Raw genomic sequence first — 25,468 nt, forward strand, 5'->3', positions numbered from 1 at the left:
GCGGTCAAGCTGATTGGTTCCGACGCGGCAGGTCTGTGTTGGACATCCAGTATGTGGCGCCATCTGTTGGCGTCAAGGGGGGTCTGAGCATGCGCAGTGGAACGCGCGGTGGCGGATCCCAGTAGCGGATCGCGGATCACGGTAAGCTAAAACTCTCTATTTACCGCCTCAATCAGTTCCGCCAAAGTACTATGCATTCCCATAGCTAAAGTGAGCTAGAATTGGGTAGTGGGCTCACTCCTCAGCGGGCGCCATACATTGCGATAACGCCGCCTATGTCAGCACATGGCCTCCGAGATCAACTCCGCGCGAACGGCCGGAGAGAGCGTAAGTTGGAAAAGGAGCATGGCAGCGTCTTTCGCCGCACCGTGGCGCTCGCCACCTATGCATCAAGTGTTCCGCCGCAGCTTGGCGCAAACTATAAAACACGAGTTTCCTCAGCTTGTGCTCGTACCACAGTCGAGCTGCGAGCTTTAAAATGCCACGGGCAAGACGGCAGCCAACCATTTCGCTATTGTTAAAGTAAAGTACTTATAATATAAGGCCCACATGCGCAAAGTTAGGCAGCGACTACCCGAAGCATGCATGCGTGCTCTGGCGCTCTCTGCTGCGGTTCCGCGTCTTTATTTTTTTTGTCAGTTTGTATATACACGCCGTACATTTGCGAGTTCATTAACTCGCCAAATACCGTATTTACGAGTGCGGCGACTTACATAAACATCCATCGCACGAATGCAATTCTCTAAATGGTTCCGCCACAGCCACATGATTTTGCTTACTTAGATGCATGTCACGATAGCTATCTTTTTTATCTCGCACGGTTTTAAAGCAGCCTTGGAAGATCGTAAGCACGCAAGTTCGATAGAGTCCTTACGGAAAACAATTGACATGGGTTTTTATAATATGTCTTATGGCAAGCTTGCGTAATAAAAAAAAAATTCAATAAAGGTGAAGGGTAATCGGGGCACGTTCAGGCACCTCTGCCGTCATATGATTATATGCGAGGTTTTCGGAAGTGATCCCGTTAAAAACGGATCAGCTTATACGATCGAAAGTAAAGAGAAGCTATTACCTCGTTTGTAAACTACGCGGCCCGCCATAGCATAAATGTGCGCAATTATCACGCGAGTTTCAGCTTATTTGTTGTTTTCACTTGTTTGCATATGCTACAGACTGGGTGCAGTGCTTTTATTTTTAATGTTCACTCCTATGCCTATACACGCAAAGGGCCGAGCCGAGCAAATGGGATAATTCAAAGGAATTATAGACTATAGAATGGCACTATCATACACGCCTGCCACACTATAGTTAGCAATTTTTCATTAACTTTCAATGATATGCGAAACTTATCAAAACATTTTTGGCACTAAACATCCGCCGGATGATACTAGCCCCTTTCTGAACAAAATTAAGAGGCAAACACTGTGAGCAGTTTAAGACATGTTTCTTTATTTACAAAACTCATGAGGTGGACAAAGAGAAAAACAATATGAGCAAGCACAATCAAGCAGTACACACAAACATTTCGTTATTTGCAAAGTTCAACCACCACATGATGACTACTTGCGTAGTTTTCTTACTATTACTATTTTTCCTGCGTTGATAAGCTGTGGCCTAAGCAACTTTTCTATGATTATCTTCGTTGTTTCAGTGGCGTGGTCCTTTCTTGTTGCAAAGAGCTAGAAGAGAGCACCTCCCGAAGTAAGCAACGTAAGCTATAGCGACATGTACGCTACACATGGAATGTAGCGATGTACGCTCCACTGGATTTTTTTATATTTGAAAGCAAGCGCGGAAGCCTTAGGATTAAAAATGGGGAGGAACACGAATGTCTCATCAGTTCCCCAAACTGCAACAAGGCCTTGCAGCTGAGAAACATGCATGCATTTGACCACTCGAGCATACGCTCGTAACGTTGATTGACTGCCGGCTTCACGAGTGACCGTTAGGCACTCAAAGAATACCACCTACACGAGGTAGTCTTGACGAGTAACGTACTGTTTCACAAGCAAAAAAATAAACTATCTACACGAGCACAATGCGTAAATTCTAAGTAGAACGGAACGCATTATGCGAACGCAGCAAGCACATAACACTCCGCTTCGGTAGTAAACACAACACTTAACATTTTTGGTGATATTCATACGCCCACTGCGCCTCACTCGTTTAGTTTATAAATGTGACTTTATTATTTTTGTAAAGTTTATTTCCTCTCCTTTCTAATGGTGCATTTGGTTTATAAATAGCTGCAACGATGTTTAAGCTGTAAAGGAAAACACAAGGGTAAGAAACGCCTTTTCAGCTTACTTGTCTCGGGAAAAGCAAAATTGTGCAAAATCTTTTGCACCTAGAAAAAAACCGTTCGAGGTGTTTTGAGATTAGATGTTAATGAACAAAGTTAAGCATTTTTATTACTGTGTATCGCATAGTTTATTAGCCACGCGCCTGTGAAAAGTGTATAAAACAGGTAATTATACATACAATAACTTTCAAGATATGCATTCTGCTACCGAGATTTTTTGAGCAGTTGGAGGTCGTACATAGTTCGCTTTTTCCTGAAAATATCATCTGTCTGCTTCAGTTAGTGTAAAAGTTATTTATTTGTGATCAAACTTAGCGTTTTTTGTAAAATGGCTAAAAGTAAATGCTAAACTGTTCAAGTAATAAGCTTTTATCTGTGCTGAAATTTCGCGTGGAAAAACTTTACACCTCGTTGTCAGAGGATAAGCATCGGTTTTGTTCTACGACTCTCGCGGAATGTGCACTGTCAGGGTGATTTCAGCTAATTTTTTCGTTGTTCACTTGAAGCGAGCGAGCTCTTCATGAAGTATTTTAAGCATGATTGAAATGCTCCATGGCTTGCTTGTTTTTGGCGAATATAACTTAAAGGTTCGGGCTTTCGTTCCTTTATTCAACCGCTAACAATTATCAACTACAAAGTGTGCAAAAAGCAAATAATAATGAAACACCAGAGCCACGTATAATCAATGTAGTAGGTAGCGCCATCTATGAAATTTTATGTGCACTAAAATGTTGCAGTTCAGAAAAATTACGAGGATGGCGCCACAAACACCCTGAATTACCTGAATCGAGGGGTATTTACGAGAGGGTATTGTGCTTCTGCAACGTTTTCCCTCTGCCCTTTCCTCTCAATAGGGCGAGAGAGGTAAACACTGGCGAGTCAGGTCGAGTGGTCGGGTCGAACTGAGGTGCAGGTGCTTCGCGCATGCGCAGTAGCGCTATTTGAAAATGGTCCCTTGACAAATGTACACTTGCTTGCTTTGCGATTTATTTATCGCCTCGAATTAAGTGTGTCATACTGTTTGTGTGCCGAAATGTTGCCAGCTAAGGCTCTCGCGCATGCAGCTGAGGTGCGCCCCGGCTACAATGAGCACTGTACCCTGGCGAACGAAACGTGCTTCTTGTCCAGTGCAAGTAGTGGCTTTCGTTACTCGTTTCTAGCTTTTTTAGTAACACACATGATATATGCTTGTGTTTGGCAAAAGCAGGCATCTTTCTGCTCATGGAGCTGCCTCGCACGAGAAGCGAATAGCCGCTGACATGGTGAAACCGACGAACAAAGGAGGCCTCTATCCTTCCTCAGAAACGACTAAGCGGAATGAGCAATTCAAACAACAGTGCTGTTATAATTTCAACCTAGTAGCTAGAGATACATCCAGACAACGCGAAATCTCTGCATTCTTATTATCGAATCAGTCTTACACTCGTTAGAGGGTCGGTATCATGCAAACCCTGAAAGGAAAAATAAAACTTGATGCTATGGAAATTATCAAATGAGGATAAGAGGTTACGTGCCGCACAAATTTATTGCATGATATGAAGATTTTACGAGTTCAGAACAAAGATAGAAACGGTAAAAGAAATACTAAAATTCTGCTTCGCTCTGCACACATGATAAAGAATGCATCGGCTGCTAAAGTGTAGTTTATTTACTAGCATCAGCCCAACTGCAGTGCTGTTTGTTTATTTTCCATATCTTAGGCCGGACAGGAAAAAAAAAATGTTACAAAAGTGTGAATAAATTGGACTTTGCCGCCGCAGCCGAGGGAGGAAAAAAAAAATGGTTGGCAGGGTCGTAGTTGCTTGTAGTCTTGGATAAAGCCCCTCTTGGAGCGCCCCTCGCGCCGCGCTTTTATCACAAACAACGGCACAGCGCTGGACAAAGAAGAATTTGGCGCTAAGCGTCTCAGTGCAAGCAGCGAAAAAAAAAAAAAAACACAGTTCGAACACGAACGCTGTCGGAGCTGGTTACTCCTCGTCTTAGCTCCGCCACAAAGCTATCTTCAGATGTTCGAGGTGTTAGCATATATTGTGTGGGTGTGGAATTTAGACTTTTTTTTTTTTTCAGTGGCAAGAAGAAAAAATATCTTCCCCTTTCTACGATAAAATGAATAGTAGGGCACGGAACTATAACACTGCAGAAATTAATATAATATAATTTCAAAGAGCGTCTCCCTAGGAGAAATTGCACGAATACTTGTACTCTCTGCCACTTTACTGGTACAGATAAAATGTTTGGACAGTCTGCCAAGTGCAACTTGAAAACCTGAACATACACAAGCATGCCTCTTCAATCTTCCTACTGAAGTTCCTATATAGCGCAAGCAGTGCAGGCTCCAAAAAAAAAAGGAGAAAAAATGATGTAGTGGGCGGCCGAAGATAATCACCAGCGTTTAGGTCATGTTTCTTTTTTTTTTTTTTTTCCAAATGTTGTGTTCCTGTGATGATAGTAAAGGTAACGTGCCGCAGTAGCTGCCGGGGACTTTTTCGGTGAATGGGCAAGTAGGAAACAGCCATGTGAAGCTTCTTCAATACAAAAATGTAATGTTGAATCGGGTTTTGCCACTGCTTTTCTGTCATTCTCCTCACTAAAAATTAAAAAAAAAAAAAAAAAAACGATGAGGCTCAACGCTGCTGAACCGAATGTCGAGGTTTAGCTCAAATGAGTGAAACCTCTGTAATCAAGAGTTCGACGAAATGTAGTCTGATCAGGTGGTGGCATAAAAAAATATACAGGGTCACTGACCAAGTCAAAGTTTCATGAAAATGTACTAACGTTTCGGAAGCCCTACAGCTTCGTTGTTCACCAGACAAAAAGCATTCGTTTATATCTTCTTCAAATACTTTGACTTGATCAGTGCCCCTATATATATATATATATATATATATATATATAGGAAAGAAGCCAACAGTCGGCGAGGCCAAGGAAAGCGTTGGGGATGGTACTTTTTTTTTTTTAATGTTTACTTGGATAATCACAGAAATTACTAATGTAATCTGTTTAGGGGAAAGATAATATATATATATATATATATATATATATATATATATATATATATATATATATATATTATGAGAGAAAACACTGAATTGGTTTCCTGTTTGATGCCTTTATTTGCGCTTATATATATATATATATATATATATATATATATATATATATATATTATGAGAGAAAACACTGAATTGGTTTCCTGTTTGATGCCTTTATTTGCGCTTATTTTATTTATTTTATACGTGCATGATGTCCCGTCCTCTTGCTAGCTAATTCCGCTTCGTGAAGGGGGATATACCGCGGATTGTCCGAAGCATTACGGCGTCTACGGTAAACCGTTGATGCATTCGGCAGGGAAGCTGGTTCGGCGTTCATTTTTGCTATAATGCTATACCTGCCTAGCATCGCCCGCTACTGCGCTTTGCCACTGTGGCCGGGGGCGTGGAGCGTTCGGTCTAGTTTGCCCGGGCATAACAAGACGGCGATGTTGCTATGGTGATGGCACTGTTTACGATTCTTAGAAAAACGCGCCACTGGCGCAAGTGAGCAACAGAGCTAACGCTCTAAAAGCCCGTCGGCCGTTTCCAAAAGAATGGGGCCCTTATCTCGAGTAAGGTAGATAACGTGTTACTCAGTCGTCCACTCACCCGCCGTCTCAACGCCCAATTTGTTGACTTTATATTTGAACCTTGTTTTGAAGCAACTCGCCTTCCTTTGCGCTGAAAGGTGTCCGATCATGTTAGCAAAAGTGGCATAGAAGCATGTGAGAATTTCGAAGCATACAAAGAACGTGCTTCCGTTTGACCACATGAAGCAAAACCACTGTACTGCATTGGTATGGGAAAATTCACAAATTATAGCACATGCCAAATCTGACAGAACGCGATCTGATCGATGCGTCTAATCGCTTGGCATTTGCAGGAAAACATTTGGTAAGCATGGGCGCTCTTACATGGAGTAAAAATTGGGCTCTGATTATTATGTTGCAAATGTGTGAATGTACAAGTAAGTGCCACATCACGAAATTATTTACTACCAACACATGAAGCCGAAAGGTGGGCTCAACACTAAAGTATACTTGTTGCATACGTGTGTGTGCCCTGTAAAATGAGTACAATAAAGTCAGGCTCCAAGCTAATAATGAACAGTAATCCACCCAATATATTGGTTCAGAAAGCGCGTGCATCATCACGGGAAGCTGCAGCAGGACAGGTCAGCGTCTTCCACAGCATGCTACTTTTCACATCAGATTTCAGTGTCGAGTGAAATTCCGCAGGAGAAAAATGTTTCTAAGAGATTGATTGTTAAAATTTTATTCTAATTGCCTGAAAATACTGTGTTCCTTTAATTGCGTGCGTGCGTGCACACACACACACACACACACACACACACACACACACACACACACACACACACACACACACACACACACACACACGCGCGCGCACGCACGCACGCACGCACGCACGCGCGCGAGCGAATAAATAAAATGAAGACTCTGTGGAGCATCCAATTGGGAGTGGGGAAGTGCATGGCCGCCATAAGCGCCTACAAAACTGTCCCCTTTAGGTCCTTTCTTCTAGCAACATTTCTTTACAACCCCCTCTCCCCTTCCCCCATTTCCCACATAGTTTAGTGTGAATGCGCCTCCTCAGTGCCGAAGAGAACATGAATACATGCCGGCCTCCTGCGCGATACATAGCCTCTGGGTGGATTTCACATGTATTTCGAAATATCGATTCATCTCAAGGGAAAAATGGGCAATCATTCACTTATTTGCACATTGTAACTTACCAACTCTAGTTTCCAAGATTGGACAATCACGAACAAAAAAATAAACAAGGGCGACTGTTGAGTGAAGTTCAGCTAATTATAGCTACATTATCATATTTGTAATCACGTTTCATGAAGCAAATTTCCGTTGACCGCAAGAGCTGGCAGCTTCCACTCCAGTCAAGGAGTGTTCCGATCCCTACTATATCTATGGCATCAACAATAGGGAGGTTACTTAGTGGGACAGGGTAATAGCGCGGGTGACAGTAGGAGCACAATTCTCTATTATAGTGCGCACGCTCCGCTATTACTCTATCCCACTTACGGAATGGGTCGCCGTATTCTAAAGCTCGCTAATGATCACTCGATTGCACAGCCCTAAAGACGAGGATCAAAAGAACACAAGACAGGCGCCGACTTCAACTAAGGTTCATTGACAAAGTCTGCAGAAATAATGCCATTCGCTTTTCCTTTTCACTCGTACTAAGAATGCACTGTGCAATCATGTTGACACCCTGTTTTATTTGTGTTCAGTCAAGCTAGCCTACTGCAGTCCAGTCCAACCCCCTCACGCTCGGCTGGTAGGAGCAATCGGGTTCGTGGCTCTACAGCGGAAACTATACTTCGTCTCACAAGATATCTGCAGCACTGCGAAAGGCAGAGGAGCCCTTTCAATTGTGCTCCTAAGTGCCTCTCGCCTGTGCCCACTATAATAGAGAATTGTGCTCCTAATGTCACCCCCCGCCAACTTAGGGGGGGGGGGGGGGGGGGGGGGCGAGAGGCGCTTAGGAGCACAATTGCCTATTGTACGCGTGATCCTGGTTGGACCAGCTGGGGTGCCTCTGCCTTTCGCTGTGCTGCAAAAATCTTGTGAGACCAAGTATAGGCAAGAGAGGGAAGGCTCTTGTCCCATTTGCGGTCCATAAGCAGACCCCCCGGGCTCTACACGTTTGAAAAAGACTGTACCTGCGCGTGAAAGCCGCGTTTAAATGAAATTTATGTAGCGAGCATGCATGACGACGCGGAATTTCGCGCGGAGCATAAAATGACAGCATTCGATCGAGTCTTTTAGACAGATGGTTCAGGCGTCTGGCTGGGCCCAGTAAGCTGCCGTAGCATTCATTACAGTTCGTTAGGGTATCCGCTCTTGGAAAAGGCACAGCTGTTTGAGGCCACTGCTGAGGGCGCTCTTTGCTTCAGCATCAGCCTGTTAATTTCCATCGAGCCTGCAGTGTGCAGGGATCCACTGAAACATTATTCTGTAGCTTTGCAGTAGGGCAGGTGTAAAGCGATCCATGATGTTGAGTGCCAGGGACTGGTAGGCGATGTAGCGAAATAAATTTTCCAAAATTTGCAATGCTGTCTTTGAGTCCATGAATTTACACCATTTTTGAGGTGCTTCCTCACATATGTAGCGAAGATTCCCAAAGGCCTACAAGTTCAGCAGTGCTTGATGAAGAATTATGCCCCAACAGGAGAGTCGTTTTCCGAGTGGGTATCATCATGGCTGCAGCAGATGCCTGTGCCGACACAGATCCATCAGTGTACATGTGAATACAATTGATATTCCAAACAGATGTGTGCCAGAATAAGTCAGACAGTGCCCAGTCAGTGCATGGCTTTGTCAGTTGCCAGCTACTGCCTGCCAGCGTGGTATACAGACATTAATTCCACATACCGAACACACTTGCCACCAATCTTCAAACTCATTTCATCGTCCCTTTTAAGTCACTGGAATCTCAATTGACAACCAAGTATCCTATTCCCTGCATTTAGCTGGGGCTGGTTAGTGAATACATAAAGCTGTTGCCTGCACTTTTTAAGTTTAACATCAAATTTGGCTGACCCCCTTCTACTTACTAACCCATCAGGAATATCGTTGCACTGTTCAAGGCTGGCCTAAAGTGAATTTCGGGTAATGTCCAGTGACGGTACCAAAGGATGAGGAGAAAGTGGTCAATAAGGCCAAAATATTTCCATTCCTTCTATTGCTCCCCAACAAGATGTTCCCATTAGCCTGCCCATAACAACCATCTCAGTTTGTGCATTTCACTGTAGCTACTCAACGAATGTCTGAAGATCTCACTGACCTTAATATGGAGCAACGCCACAAAAGCACAGCATGCCAGCAAAAACTTTATTCCACACTCCAATAAAATACAAGGCATTAATTTGATGGTTTAATTTATGGAGTTTTAACGTCCCAAAGTGACTCGGACTATGACAGACACCGTAGTGGAGGGGTCTGGAAATTTCGACCACCTGGGGATCTTTAACGTGCACTGACATCACACAGCACATGGGTGCCTAGCTTTTCATCTCCACAGAAAAGCAGCCGCCGCTGCCAGGATTATATTCCGCATCCTTGGTCACAGCAGCCGAGCGCCCTAACCACTGCACCACAGCAGCGGGGGCATTAACTTGAATTGACCACCATATATACACTGTTCTAATGAACTAAAAAAGAGATGCCAACATAGTTCTGGATTACTCAAGCAAGGCAGTAAAGAGTTCAATTAGCTTTATTAAATCCTAAAGATTACTACTCTGGCAAACTAGCAACTTTCTCTTCAGTGCGTTCCTCGAGTTGTGGGTAGTAGTCCTTGTAATCATAGTGTCGAAATGGTACTTCGTATTTGATCAAACCTTCAATAAAGAGAAAAAAAGTTAAATTAGTGCACAAGTTTAGCACACCACTTCAAATGAAGCTTTTGCCATTTCTGCCTTGCATTCCAGTGAAAAGTGTTATTATAATAACACTTCTATAATACACTTAGTAATTAGCTGCACCTTTATTCAAATTTAGTACTACACAGTGATGAAATTCGTGACATACCATTTGCGCATCGTTATTCGTTACTACATGCAGCTAGCATGCAAAGACAGATGTTAGTAGATCGAATATTTAGGGGAATCCCCCAAGGTGGAGTAAATTTTAATAAGGGAGTAATTACTCATTGGCATCCACTCAAGTATAGCCATAGGGCTACAAAGGAAAGCTATACAGCTTCCTCAGAAACTTCGTAGTTAAAGAAAAATTTGTCCAGATCCTGGAATCGAACCCAGGACCACCGCCTTGCCGGGGCGCTTGGGTGGATGCCAATGAGTAATTACTCCCTTATTACAGATGTTAGTACATTCCCAGTAGCCAGTACATTCCAGTCAAAACATTTGTTATTACAGTGAGCAAGCTAGGCAGAGGAAAAAGGGGGTGTTGTATGTGCACCGTGCAGCCGCCGTACAATTTCTCCTCTTTTTCTGGAAAATGTTGCAAAAGAAATGGGAAGGCATCTATAGGATAAAATAAACGTCTACAGTCTCTGGGCCTCTAATGTGGTTTGAGACCCTTGATTTGGCCACTCGCACAACTCGGACTAGCTGAATAAAATGAACCAAGTGTTTGGAGACGCAGATTTCTCACATTTTAGTGGTACTAACAAAATTTATATATGAACTTTTGAATGCAGGCACATTAGCTAGCATAATGTGGTGCTAATAATTTTTTTCTGTGACAATAATTTTGGCACGCACTGGTGATGCACTAGTTTGGTACAAACATTCCATTCTGTTTGTAGACATAAAAAAATACAAATAAGTTAGAGAGGGAAAGTGGTACAATGCACCATAATATAACACTCCAACTAAGATAACTAAGATATATTCAGTCTGGACATCTGGAGTTATTAGATACATCAAATGCACAGATTATCCCCTTGAAAATCCTAGACTGCGCAATTTATCGAACTCCAATTTCCCATAATCAATCGGTACACTGAATGGCACACCAAGCTACTGCAAGGGGCATTTCTAACAGTGCTCTTCGGTCACTTCCCATGCATGGCCTTTGGCACCAGCAGATGGCACTAGCGCTGTGCAACCGCATGATGAGGCGAGTGTCAGACATCATTCAAGGAGGCCTTTGGTCTCTTTTATACCCCTGTTCACACGTGTATTTTCAATGCCCATTGTGTCGATGGAGATCGAACTCGATGGAGGTCGGCCACTTCCACATGGCGCTTGTCAATAACACTTGAACTTAATCGACATTGGCCCAATGAAATTTGCGAATGACCATCGGAATTCCAGGGAATATTGAGAGCTGCCCCGCACTAAATATAAGAAGAAAAACAAGACATACTTAAAAGAAACAAAACATCTTCTGGATTAAATTAGTCAGACTACATTACACAGTTCGTCAACTAGTTTTTAGAGAGTAAAAATGATGTCTGTGTAGAACGTGCGGTGTTCAGACGTAAACAAATTGACCCTGTTCTAGGGTGTCTAGCTGCTCTGAAGCTGTGCTGCCTGCTGCAGCGTTTCGCTCATGTTTACCTGTGAGCACACTTCCCAACAACCTAGGCCAAGAAGAGCCCCGCAAGCGCTTCTAACGATAGTAACTACGAACGCGACGAAGACGACCGCCGAGGTGGGGAAGCATTGCCAGCACAAAATTAATGTGGCGATTGCGCATCATTACCCCATCGTCATTCCACGTTGCTTGTGGTGCCTGTGGGTTATGCCAAGCTGTAAGGTATTTGAACACCCTTCTCCAAACGAACTTCCAATTTCCCAGCGCAATATTCCCCCCATTTTATCCTGCTTCACTTCATACTTTTACTGGATGTTGTTACCAATGGTGCCACCTGCCAGATCACAGCTCACTGCTCAATAGTCACTGAAATCTGCCTTGTGGCAGTGGTGCATCTCAATGGCCATTGCCTCGATGGGCACTGTGATTGCCAGTGTGACAGAGGTATTACTCATTTTCCATGCCACATTGTTGTCATACAACAGAGCCAAACTAACGAAGCAATAAAGCCTAGCTTCGCTTAGTTCACTGCCGATGGTGCAGTGGAAAGCCTTTTTGTCCAAATATTAGTGAGCAATTATTCTATTTATGGTGGACTGATAACGTGATTAGACATCCTGGGCAAATGCAAGCTTATCTCAGTTATTAAGCACACTTCAAGAAAGCACAACCATGAATACTATGCGTGAGTGAGTGTGCCTACTCCACTTTCCACTGATGCTGCACAGCATGCCTGACAACAGCTGAGTAATAATGTGCATGACAGCTTTGTAAGGAAGAGCAACACCAAAAAGATGGATGTGGTATACATTTGCCCCTGGGGCTACAGAACCACAGACTCTCATGTTGGGGACCCGGGACTTAATATGAAACACTAAACTACTAAACTACTTGTGTGTTAGGCGACTAAAACAGTTTGCTCAACGTTCCTAAATGTCCTGATCTTCCTTAGCAAAAAGTTGTTTTTGGGCAAGGCATCACCTTCCTTACGCAACATAAATGGACAAGCGAAAGGCACTGTGCTGGCCCTTGCAATTTCCATCAACTCAAATTTTCTTCTCCGTATTTTCACTGCTTGCACTTTCCTGCCAAAGAATTGACTAGCTGACACTGCCTACTGCTATCAATGTCATCTGCAGCAGTGCAGGAGGCCACAAAAAGGGACACAGGCACTGACATCAAAATCGCGTTGGACCGGATTTGCTCAAAGCAATATTGGAAGAGAGACGACCGAGTTAGGGTAAACCTAAAATGGAATATCTACGTACCGTGTGTGTCGCTTGTTACATGAGCACGGCGCAGCAACCAAGATGTTAACATGTCCCTTATTCTTCCAGACTATAGGAGTTGCAGTTGTATGTGGCTACACAAGCACTGCTGGCAGAAAATATCATCTATAGATTCATTTTAACTCGAGAGCGTTAAAGGCCTCGCTTTCGAGAGCGTAAATGCGGAGTCTCCTTTGTGAGCGAGAAATTACGGCCATAGCCCTGCACTGATGCTTCAAGACGCAAGGCAGCTGCTTTCCCCGCGAGTGCACAGCACAATTGTCGCGCTGCGGAAGGAACACCAAACGCCTTTGCAGACGTCTCTCCAAGGCGAAATTGACATTTAAAAAAAAAGAAAAAAACCATGAAGGAACCAAACTGCCTGTACCTAGCTTGAACCGCTCTAAGTACACATATGAACGAAAGGATACCACATTCCTGATTGAATACAACACAGGAAAAGCAGTGCAATTGACTCTCCACACCTTCGGACGGAAGCACAGCTAGTGGTCGGGGACACACACACCACGAGAGGTGGGGCGCCCCATTCTCGGATATGTTATAAGATGCTAAGGAACTAAAGCAGGGCATTTCAAGTTACGGGATTCCGAGTACTGCTCTCGCCTCGCCCACCTCGCACAGGGTGGCGAGCCTGAACCACCTCTCCTTTCTGCCCAATTTCCCTCCCTTCCAATCTTCTCCTCTTTCAGAAGTATGCTCTGTGACAGCATAAATCGGATGAAAAAACCCCCTTTTGAAACAAAGAAGAGTTTAGTTTTAGTTAACGGGGTTTAACGTCCCAAAGCGACTCAGGCTATAAGAGATGCCGTAGCGGAGGGCTCCGGAATTATCGACCACCTGGGGTTCTTTAAAGGGCAGCTGAAAAGGTTTCAGATTTCAACAAACTTAAAGGGGACAGATCTATGAAACTTGCAGATGAACGTGAAGTATGCCAAATAAAGTGATGTAGGCGTTTGGACTTCTCTGCAGTGCAGCGCACCGGGCAGGGGCCGCAACAACGGCGTCATACATAGCAGCGCTACGTTTCAAGTGACGAAACAGTGCTTGAAGGGAGAAAACCAAAGCCACTGAGTATGAAGAGTTGTTTGGAAGCATCGTACGACGCATGACAGCATCTGGGCAAAGCGAAGGGAAACCTAACAATTTGACAACAATGACGTCATTACGAGTCTCTCTGTATTACTCCAGCACACTGAGGAGGAGACAACTTTTATTCTGTGACCACATCATTATTTTAAAAGCTAGCACAAAACCAGCTCACGTGCTTTATCTACAAATTTCGTACACTCGAACCATTGCATAACGTGCAAATGTAGAAAAACCCCTTCAACTTCCCTTAGACACTGACACCGCACAGCATATGGGCGCGTTGCTTTTCGCCTCCACCGAAAAGTGACCACCACGGCTGGGATTCAATTCTACATCCTTGGGCACAGCAGTCAAGCACCCTCACCACTGCACCACCACGGCGAGGTGAAACAAAGGAGAGCTTGCGCTGTGCTTAGTTTGCAAGTGTTAACCTCTGCACATATTAGATAACTAAGCTGTTCAGGCTCACAATGATGTATTCTACTGTATAAGCGTGGTACCTCACCAGGCTTAAAGGGTGGTTCAGTACCATAAACTTGAATAAAATAAGCTTTTGGGCTAGTTGGTCATATTACTGAATCCTAACCATAGTGAACAAACATGGCCACACAGATAAGTGTTGTCTATTGTCTGTGTGTGTTGTCAGTTTCTTCTCTGTTTGTGTTTATTTGCCTGCTGTTATAATTTAAGGTTTGGGAATTTTTAAAGAGCTTTGTTGATAAAAAAAAATCTAGCCAGTAGATGCAAAGCTGCCCTTGGCACTAAAGCGGACTAGAAAAAGTTTGCTGCATTATCAGATGCACCATTAAAAACAATGTTGTCAACATTCACATGAGAAAATTCTTGTTCCAGGGACCTCACAGCAAACTTCCTGGCACTAGAGTGAAGACTGATGAAGCTACACAGCATGTAACCATCTGTGCTCTGCAATTAGTCTTAGTCTTTGTTAAGTTCCTAGCCAAATTCCATGGGAAGAAGTGTTCTGACAGCAGGTAGACAATGGGCATACAGCACTGCATTAAGAGCCGTGTATTTAGCACAATAACAGATAAGCTAGGCCTATATCCAGATCACCAAACAGAGCAATAAAAGTGAAGCATATATGTCACAGCATCAGACATATAACCTAATAACTAGTAATGTTAAGCTTGTTAGTTGTGGGTTTCATGGCCCATAAGTAACTGTGACTAGCATGCGCCAAAATGTTGAGCTTGAATAAATAAATTCATGGTACAGAATATAACAGTTAAATTGGTGCATCACAAGAGGACATTTGGTATGCACTGCACCAGCGCCTGCAATTACAGCAGCAAGTTTCTAATATTCAAAAGCTCATCTTATGATGAGCTTTTGAATATTAAAAACTTGCTGCTGTATTCTATGGACATGACCTGCTGTATTCTATTGAATATTCTATGGACATGACATGACATATGTCAGGTCATGTCCATAGAATATTAAAACCAAGACACATGTGCATTTCTTTATTTATGCAGGAAACAGATGTAATCACTATATTAGACAAGGAGCTCTGCCAAGGAAACTGTAACGCGCTGCCACAATTCACATCCTAAACAAACAAGACAACGGCTACCTAACTCATCACAGATCCAATTATAGACTTTGGCTAGCATGTGCTTGCAAACACATTTGTCCGAAACTTCGCAGCTTAACAATGATCAGCAAAATGCCAGAATAATTGGTGTCAACTTCAAGTCTTGCTTTTCAGTGACTCTACACAAATTTAATATAGCAAAACTTTGATTACACAACTTTCATGGAACCGTGCGCTGTCGTCTAATCAAGGCATTGTGTGATCGGAAATCCTTTGAAACTGATGCATTCACACTGTAAATGCACCTGCTACACTTGCGGCCTAAAAATTCTTTTTCCATATATTATGAAAGCACCCCTTTTTTTTTCCGCAAAAGTGGACACATTTACTTGGCTATTTTACGCACTTAGTTGTTCAAATTAGGGCTTCAAAACAGGGATGCACAGATTACGTGATTTCCCGAACGGGTCCTAAAGGCTCTATGAGTGTCAAACGTGCATACATTGTCGTGTATATGTGTATCACTGAGCTCACACCTCTCACTTGGAAAAAAAAAAGAAAGGGGGGAGGGGGGAATGAAAAAAGAAAGTTAGCTTCAAAATATGAGTCGACGCCAACATATACAGCGCAAAGCACTTTCGAACTAACCACTGGTCACAGCACCGTCTAACCTTGTCATCGCAGGCACAGTAACTTCATGATGCTATGAACGTAGAATAATAGGTGGTGTCCAAGTTTTAGCAGACATCGCGTCATGGCGAGGCTTCCGGGTCATTTTTGTGGTTTGGTTTCTGCTGGCACTGCTTGCAGGCGTGCGGTTTTCTCTTGATATTTGCTCTCAATTTGCTGGAAGTGTGGTGCTCGGCTTCCAACTACGCCAACTCAACTAGAACATGATACAAGATGTTCCGAGTGCCGTCGAGTTGTGAGCGGCGAAAACAATTGGCTGTTGCGATCCGCTGGCTGACCGTCGATGGCGAGCTGCACGTTGAACGCGAAGCTTTATTTAGAGTATTTTGTGAATGGCAAGTGTTGGATAGCGCTGTGAAAGCTAGGAAATTTTATGAAGCAGGTTATTTGCTCTTGTTCAGGAGCACCAAGTTATCGCTCGGGCGTCTTTACCTATGCGCTACAGCTGTTTTCACATGACGACGGTAGCAGCGAGCGGTCATTCCAAGTCTTCAAAAGGTTCGCAAATTGTGTAGTTTGGCCTCCATCAGTAAAGCGCGGTACGATATTATAAGTACTGAACAATTTTCTCCCCGGCCATTTCTGCTAAATGCAAGTTTCTAGAACCACGGCCAGTGCTTACCAATCAGCTGTCTATGATTGGTCTCGTTGCCTGACTAGGCCAGCGTACCGTTACAGTTGTAAGATTTATACATTGTTGTGTACATATTGTTGTGTAAGCAATTATTTGCTGACTTGACTCCAGATAATGAAACATGCTTTCACCAGCGAATCAATCGCAGCTTGAGCACACAGAAATTGCGGGGAAATACAGCCAAGATGGATAAAGTTTCCTGCTTGTGCAGACCTACTCTCGGACACAGTCATGAAAGTCTTCACTTCAGGACACCCTAACATTGTCCAGCTATTTTTCATCTTTCATTATGGCACGTAAAAAAGCTGACAGCTGAGATACATATGGTATAAAACCAAATTTTGCTGTTCAGCAAAGCAGTTCTATAATGACCTAGGTGCTGCAAAACGTGCATGCGAAAATTAAAAGATAGATAGATGGATTTATTGATAGGAAAAGGCAGAGAGGTTGGCCCGAATAATTCAAATCTGGCCTGCTACTCTGCACTGGGGAAGGGGAAGGAGAGAAGAAAGAAGGTCATGATGGGTGACGATGTGGGAGAAGGCATATGAAATATATATACAGACACAGCAGCTTGCTTTACAAACGTGAATCAAGTCCACTGGCGCTCAAATAACGGCAAAGAGCGCGCACTGCCTGGATGCCCTTCCCCTTGTCCTGCCAAGCGCCCAGCAGCAGTTCCTCCGACAGAGGCCTCTTGTCTAAATGCTTCAAGGAAGCAGCTAGCACATTTCTTTCGTTCGCATATTCTGGGCACACCAATAATACATGGTCCACAGTCTCTGGGATGCCACAAGTTAAACATTCCGGTGAGTCCATCTGTCCAATTAAATGTAAGTACTTGCGCGTGAAAGCCACGTTTAAACGAAGTCGATGTATCAAGCATGCCTGATGACGCGGAATATCACGCGGAACAGTAAATTTAAATGTTCGATCAAGCTTTCTTAGACGCATGTGTCGGGCGTCTGGTTGAGCCCAGTAAGTCGCTGTAGCAATATTCATACAACTCTTTAGAAGACACGTCGTATCTGCTCTTGAAAAAGGCACAGCTGTTTGGAAGCCATTGATGAGAGCGCTTTTCGCTTCAACATCGGCCTGCTCATTCCCATGGAGGCCGCAGTGGGCAGGAATCCATTGAAACATTATCATGTGGCCTTGCAGCTGGGCAGATGTGATGAGCTCCGTAATGTTTAGTGCCAGGGACTGATAGGCAGTGTGGCGTAAGAAGTTTTCCAAAATTTGTAATGCAGTCTTCGAGTCCGTGAATATACACCATTTTTGAGGTGGTTCCCCACATATATAGCGAATAGATTCCCGAATGGCTACAAGTTCGGCAGCGGTTGATGTAGAGTTATGTCCCAAAAGGAAATGCAGAGTCGTTTTCTACATAAACTGTCTACATAAACTACTTGTGATGCAATGCAAGGTGTTGCATGAAGTTTACGTGTTAGTTAAATATCGTTACAAGAGGCATTATTACAAGAGACACTCTGTTATAAGAGACATTTGAAAATGGTTTGGTTGGTTTTCCTATGCCTGCCATGCTAACAACACTACATACAAGAGACATGGTTACAAGAGACGCTCGGTTACTAAGGACAACTTTTTCAGGTCCCTGGAGTAAATTCTTCACTATTTAGAAGAGAGACAACCCAAGTGTACTCATGCAATGCAGCTGAAGCATACCAACTCGTACATGATGCACTCCAGATTCCCTTAGCTAAATTCTGTTCCATATCAGCATCCCTTTTTGTTGTATATGTCAGGAACTGAGAAAGAGTGCTTCCCCATGATTGGCAAGTCAAGACGACCCTGTTGTTTCAGCCACTGGCATCACATTACTGTCACCTTCAAAGCAAATCAAAATTAATGAATGACATCCAGCATATTTAACTTTAAAATTTGATCACAAGATGAAATCCCAGAATTCTGATGTCTTTCTCTTTGTGGACAATGCTTCTTGCTGCACCAAAGTTCTCGTGCTCAAAGTTACCAAAGTTATTTTTTCCCTCCAAACTCCATACCCTACCGTCAACCAATAGACAAAGGCATTATGCACTCTGTCAAGTTGCTGTACAAAACAAGGTTGGTAGAATGCCTGTTGCTCGACGGGCAGCAAGATTGTACAATAGTAATTGATGCGAAGTTTACTATGGCCTGAGAAGTGAAGCTGTGAAAAACCTTTTCATACAAGCTGACTTTAAATGTGATGACATGATGTAAGAGGGTCCATATATGGATACTGTGGAAAGCTTCCTTGAAGATGAAGCTTGGGTGAGCATCCAAGAGACTGTTGAGGTACCAGAATCCATTGAGGAATTCGTATCTGCAGATGCGGATCTTGTGTGCTTCCGAAGAGCTTACAGACTGTGCAATTCTCGCGCAAGTAAATGGCACATGTGCCATAGAGGATGACTACGAGGACATTTCAGAGGAAAAGTGTCAACATATGAGGGTGACAAGCACGTAAGGGTGCTTCAAAGGTATTAGAGCAACAGGAAGGCTTGCAAAGTGAAGTGCTTTACTACCAAAATTTAGGAAGGTATACCCTGTGCTCACAAAAATAAATACTAGTATGAATAACTTCTTTAAGCTTTCCTGAACAATTCCCTGATAATGCGTGTGAATGCATTTATATGCTGATGTGCAATAAACTGATCAACACAGTGCTTCTAGAACGTTTGGTTACAAGAGACATCTTTTAAGGGTCCCTTGAGTGTCTCTTGTAACGAGGTTTTACTGTTTTTTCATTCGCTGCATGGCCTTCAGATGGTAAACAAGGCACTGGTGGCCATTGGCTATCTCAAGAAGTGCAAAATTCTGCAAGGTAGACAGAGGCTGGCCTAGCTAGCAGCTTTTATGTCTGTAAGGGTACAAGAAGTATGAATCTTGCCGAGGCAAGACTTCTGTGCTCTGTACTATGCATTTCCTTACAGCTTGCTAATACTCGCCCTCAGGTCTATTGAAGCTCATTTCTACAGCCTGTACTAAGCATTCTGCCACAACTTACTATTCCTCACTCCCAGCCTTGCTTGGAGGTCAATAATCACATGCTGTAAAAAATGTGCTGCAAAAGTTCTGCTGGAGAAAGTAATATCAGGTTTAGTTGCAGTACAAGAACGGTTTCCCATTAGTAGAGGCTTTTGGCCATATAGTCTTGGCTACATACATGTTGGGGTATGATGCATGCAGAATGAATACAGCAGTGCTAAAAATGTAACTCATAAATCATGCAGTTGCAGTTTCGTAATACAACTCAAGTAAAAGTCAAATGGTTGAGAGAGATTTTTATTTATTTCATGGTCCTCCTAATGTTTTCATTGAGACAGTATGATGTTAACAATGATACACTTCTTTAGCATTCTACATCCTACAGTTTCCAGAAAAAAAAAAAAAGAAAACTAGCATGTAAACAAAATCAGTTGAGCTGTCAAGAGCATGTAGCTTGCAATAGCAAAGATTGTGCAAACTTTTAAGGTTTTGAAGCACTGGTAAGTAGATCTAGATCTTCTGGAGGAATAGCACAACACACTGAATGTTAGAATCGTCTATCACAATTTTGGCTGAGCAACTAAAATGCGGTGTACAGGGCGTGCTTGCAAGCAGCTGCAGTACACCGCAAGAAACCCTAGCTGCTCTGATTCTTTCAGGCAGTGCAGCATAAACAGATTAAGCTTTGTAAACGCTGAAAAAAAAGTGCACAATGTCCTCCTGGTATTTGCATGCTTTCAGCTCTTAGCTGTCGCAGCTACAACTTGCGTGACAGTCCGCTCCTATGTATCGCTAAACTTCGGCTGCCGGCAGTCTAATTATCTGGCTTCTGCTACCGAAATATCTCTAAAAATGCTTATTCTAGTACATTTTAGAGATATATGTAGCGACTGCATGATAACATCAATGAAAAACGAACTTTGGCCAAATGAATGATGCATGCTAAACTTATGCGCGAACAGACTACACACGTTGTAGAGGTTGCACTTGCATCGATTTTTCACCCGTTTCCTTCAAATACGAAACGGTAAATAGGGTCATAACAAGTGTGCAGTTCATTATGACCTTTTCTATAACTTCATTCGCGCTTATAAAACACGTGAAGAGTCGAATTTAAGCTTGTCGATGCAGAATTGCAAGCACAGTGCAGCAGACACACGTCTCGCAGAAAGACCCGGAAGTCGGAATTACCTAGCATGCTTTGTGGCTCGCTCAGATTGGACACCACCTATCGATTTCTATACCACCTTTGTCAACAAAGAGCTGCCACGCACCGATGACCACTGATCGCATGCACAGAATCAAGAGCCGTCAGCAGAGCTGTCACTCAACGCCATCGTACACTGGACTGCACTATTGTGCACAGTTATCTGCATCTTAACTGCAATTTCGAACACCTTTGGTTGATGTAAGATCTACTAACACAGTGCTCCGCCATCATCTCCCATTATGAACAGCTGCCGCCGGACGTCGTATGAAGTGGAGCATGCATAATTTTCTGTTGTATAATTTGAGGTTCTTATTGCATCATCCCTATTGAGGATTTCTGGGCAGGTGCCAATACATCATATAATGCGAGTTGTCGTATAAATGGGGGATACAGGATTCCGCTATTTAACTAAAATTAACAAATCGAATTTTCACTCATACATTGTGCTTGATATTGATGATCAAAAAGCACAAACAATGGTGATTACCGTAATACAGTAAAGCCTCGTTAATTCGAATTTCCCAGGGGTGCAAAAAATGTCCGAATTATTCGAATGTCGAATTATCAAATGAGTAACAAAAACTACATGTGATTTTTTAATTTTTTTTATTGCATACCTTTACTTCGTGAAGAAGTCAGAAATGCTCGTTTGCTTTTTCGCGGAAAGCTGGGCAGTGAGGACCAGTTTGTGGACATGGGACAACCTTTCCAGGGCAAGCAAGTTGCCAGGAGCATCACAACAAAAGTCCTCTAAAACTGCTAGAGCATCCGCGACTTCTGTAGCGGTACGACACACCAGGAGCTCATCATTATCAAGCGAGCCCTCTTCGCTGGGCACTTCATCTGCCACATCGAGGGCATCCCTGATTATCTCATCATCGCTTATGCATTTACACGACTCTAAGTCGGCCCCTTTTTAAAAATTCAAAAATCCGAAGTTAGGGCATCGATTTACAATCGAAACCAAAGCATGGCACTGATAACAAGAGCAAGACAATAACCATATCAGGGAGGCTACAGCAAATTTGTTTGCTCTATGGCTTTAAGTGCAACATTCAGTTACTGTGCGCGCTCCTCAGGAAGAATTTTTCTTTAACTTTTACTGCGCAGCACAAACTGCAGCTGTGGAGTATCGATAGTTTACGGAAGAGCCGCTGTTCGAATCGCGGCGACGCTCTTTTTTTGCACGTCAGTCGCGTCGGGTCACATGACACGGCGGCACTTCCAGGGAGTGCCGAAGAGCATCCACCGCAGTATGTGTGTTTTTTTTTTTTTTCCCAAGACATGCGATTAGGGGGTTGACTACAATTGTGTAAACACGGTAACTGGCCAGTGACAACAACGCAGTCATCGATGGAAGTGCATTCTGCGAGATTCACTTCGGTGGACAGCAGGCTGACGAATAACTCATTGTCGTCGTCTTACTCTGCTGCTGGCGCTGCAGGCTCCAATTAAGCTTGTGACAGACTGCACTAATCCACAGTGCCTGGCGTGTGTGCCCACACGTGAGTCCGAATATGAATGGAACTCAGAAGCATGATGACGCACGCCTGCTTCCGATCCATGCAAAGAAGCATACGCTCCAGCACTTGCCTACGATACTTTTTTTTACATATTGGATAACTCCTTGATCCACAGGGTGAAGCACGGCGGTAGTGTTAGGAGAAACACGAGCCGGACCGTCGGCACAGCAGTGGAGTTGCGGATCGATAGATGATGGCTGTAGCGATGCGCGCCCGAAACCCACTATTTTGTGTGTGTGTGTGTGTGTGTGTGTGTGTGTGTGTGTGTGTGTGTGTGTGTGTGTGTGTGTGTGTGTGTGTGTGTGTGTGCGTGTGCGTGTGCGTGTGCGTGTGCGTGTGTGTGTGTGTGTGTGTGCGCGCGTGCGTGCGTGCGTGTGTGTGTGTGTAGAGCAGAGCCGCCTTCCGTACGTTTTTGATAGTGGTTTCCAGCGTTTCCAATCCTTGGGGAATGATACGCATGTAATTTAGCACCGAATTAACAAGAGTTTGCTGCCATAGACTATGTACATTTTTGAAGAGAGGGAGTGAGAAGGCCGAATTATCCGAATTAACGGGGGCCGAATTAACGAGGTTTTACTGTAGTAGCTGGATATGCCTTAAGCTCACCTGCTGTCGACTGCCACATCGCAGACAATATCTGCCAAGAACTCGCATCAAGCAAGTAGAATTTGCTGATGTGAGCTGCAAATGCTAACAAAACATTCAGTCTTGAAGACTGCAATTACGGTGGAGCTATTGTCCTTCCTATGCATGCAATTATGGTGCAGTCTTTACACTACAGGTGCCACAGTGCCAAACCCCAGTTTACATTAAAAACATCTGCAACTAAAGTCGGCCAGGCTTTACATCTACTGCCACTGTTGTCCCTAGATCTGCAACTACACTGAATGTAGCCACCAAGAAATTGAATCCTTCTTATTATATTCTTTCGACTCGTCCCAAACTTGAGCTTCAAACTGCCACACTTGCTCATTTGTTCAGTAAACATAACTTAACATATTCACTGTGGCAGCTATTTTCGAAGACCCTATCTTTCAATGTTGTGGCTGATTGGTGGAACACTTTAATTTTCTTGGATGCGGCATGACCCACCATCAAGTCACCGGTGGAACCAACTTTTTGGAACAGCTTGCAAATGCCAATGGTGACATGGCATGAGTGCATTTAGCAGACTTTCTCAAAAATCTACTCTCCCACAGCTCATCCTCGAACTCAGTATGCGTGGCTGCACACCTTGAATGCATGACATGACCATCCAGTAGTGACCCACAATGCAGTGAATGCGTTAATGTAACCACATGACAGTTTACAAGGTAAAAGCTAGATTAGTTACAATTACTGTTCTAGGTGAACTGCAATAGCAGCACCACCATCCTTCAAGGGGTGCGGCATATGCAAAGCTAAAGCTACTCTTTTAACCCCTTTATAATAGTCACTAGGCCCGGCAAAAATCTTTACTATACCAGGGTCTTTGCTATATCAACGGTTGGTGATAACATGGTCGTGAAGTTGCTGTTCGGTAGCTAAATAGCTACTTACTGAACACGTCTTGTTGCTTAACGGAAAAAACATTCTCAAATACCTCCCATCTCTTATAGTCTATTCGTCCCATTTTGTTTTCAAGTTATTGGTTTTTCGTTTACATCTTGTGGAAGTACTTAAGCATGAGGACAACGTGGCTATAAATACAACTAAGTTTGATTTCATGTGAAAACCAAAGCGTTGCATGAACACGGCGTCATCTTCCACGCGGCAGTCAAGTGCTGCAAAACCGTACATGCTGCGCCTCCAGTTTTTACCACTGCTGCCTCGTACTGCACAGTGCTGTGAATGTTCGGTCATTTCTTCTTTTCCTTATTTCTCACTGCATTTTTACTCTCCTTTAATATCTGAACAGATTGCGCCGCCTTCTTTCCAAGCTTGTAAACAGCTTTACTTTGCTTTTTTTTTTTTTTTTTCTACGCGCTGCATGCTTCCCCCCACGGCTCCAAGACTTTTGTAAAGTTGGCTTCTCCCAAGTATTACTAAACCTAGTGGTAAAGCCATTTAAAAGAACACTCAATGTTTGTTTTGTTTTTTTAAACTGTTCGCGATTCTAGGTAGCGCGCGTGCGGTGATGTCATTTCTTGGGAAAGCGTCGCCGCGGCCAGACACATTTTACTATAACCAATTTTTATCAAAAATGTTTTTACTATACTCGCAGACAAGTTTTTCTAGCTATGAAGACAAGGCTACGGGGGCGGAACTTTCGTCATGGTATTACTACACCATGTAGTTCTGACATATCTGGCCTTAGGTACGGTTTCGGTTTCAGTTCCGTCTTAGCTTGAAATAATGGCTTCTGAGCCTCCAATGACGCACAATGTCTTTCTTAGACTACTTAAGGTCAAAGCGAACATATATTTGTGGTTAATGGATATCATGTGCTACATATGTTACCGAAACAAGTGCATTACGCAAGCACACAGAAGCCGACTGGTAGACACAGCAGCAGCAGCCAAAGTACGCTTCGGAAGATTCCCGGCAGATGGCACGGCCATTCCATTTACACGGTGTCATGTACTGATTTTAAAATGCACTACACTAACTTTGTACTGGCCTATATTGTAGTGCAATCTTGATGTAATAACAATATAGGCATTTCTGTAATGATATAATATTGCAAAGCACAATTTGCGTAATTTATCAAGGGACTATATTGTGCTGCGCAGTGAGCTGATGTGTTCTGGCTCCATAGCTTTGGCTGCATAGCCACAAAAACTTGTCTAGGAGTATATAAAAGAGAGAAATGTACAGTCGTCTATGGAAGAGGAACTGGGACGTCAGTTTCATTTTACTATATCCAAGTTTTCAACATGGCCGAGTTTACTATAGCAGGGTTCTACTGTAACCCCAGTGGTCAGCAAACATATGTGGGGGAAGTGCCAGATTTGTTATAAGGTAGAAAGACAAAAGCCACTGACACCAAGAATGAAAAGGGGCATGTATGTTTATTTATACATATATATATATATATATATATATAGAGGGTGTTTCAGCTAACTTGGACCAAAGACCAGAAAATGCGGTGGGCCCCAGCCCACTGAGACCAATATAGAGCTGTTCCGAG

General features: G+C 43.4%; 1 protein-coding gene across 3 annotated transcripts in view; it reads right to left on the reverse strand.

The window, feature by feature from the left end:
- Positions 1-9,573: 9,573 nt before the first annotated feature.
- mRpS18B (mitochondrial ribosomal protein S18B) overlaps positions 9,574-25,468 on the reverse strand; it is a 61,561-nt gene continuing 45,666 nt past the window's right edge. For all 3 annotated transcript variants that reach the window (XM_084588132.1, XM_084588130.1, XM_084588131.1), the window contains one exon: positions 9,574-9,715. In XM_084588132.1, the coding sequence (XP_084444258.1) occupies positions 9,612-9,715 (104 nt within the window). In that variant the 3' untranslated portion in view covers positions 9,574-9,611. The remainder of the gene's footprint in view (positions 9,716-25,468) is intronic.

Source organism: Amblyomma maculatum, chromosome 1 (assembly GCF_055883805.1).
Source record: "Amblyomma maculatum isolate TAMU_Amacu chromosome 1, ASM5588380v1, whole genome shotgun sequence".
Lineage (NCBI taxonomy): Eukaryota > Metazoa > Arthropoda > Arachnida > Ixodida > Ixodidae > Amblyomma > Amblyomma maculatum.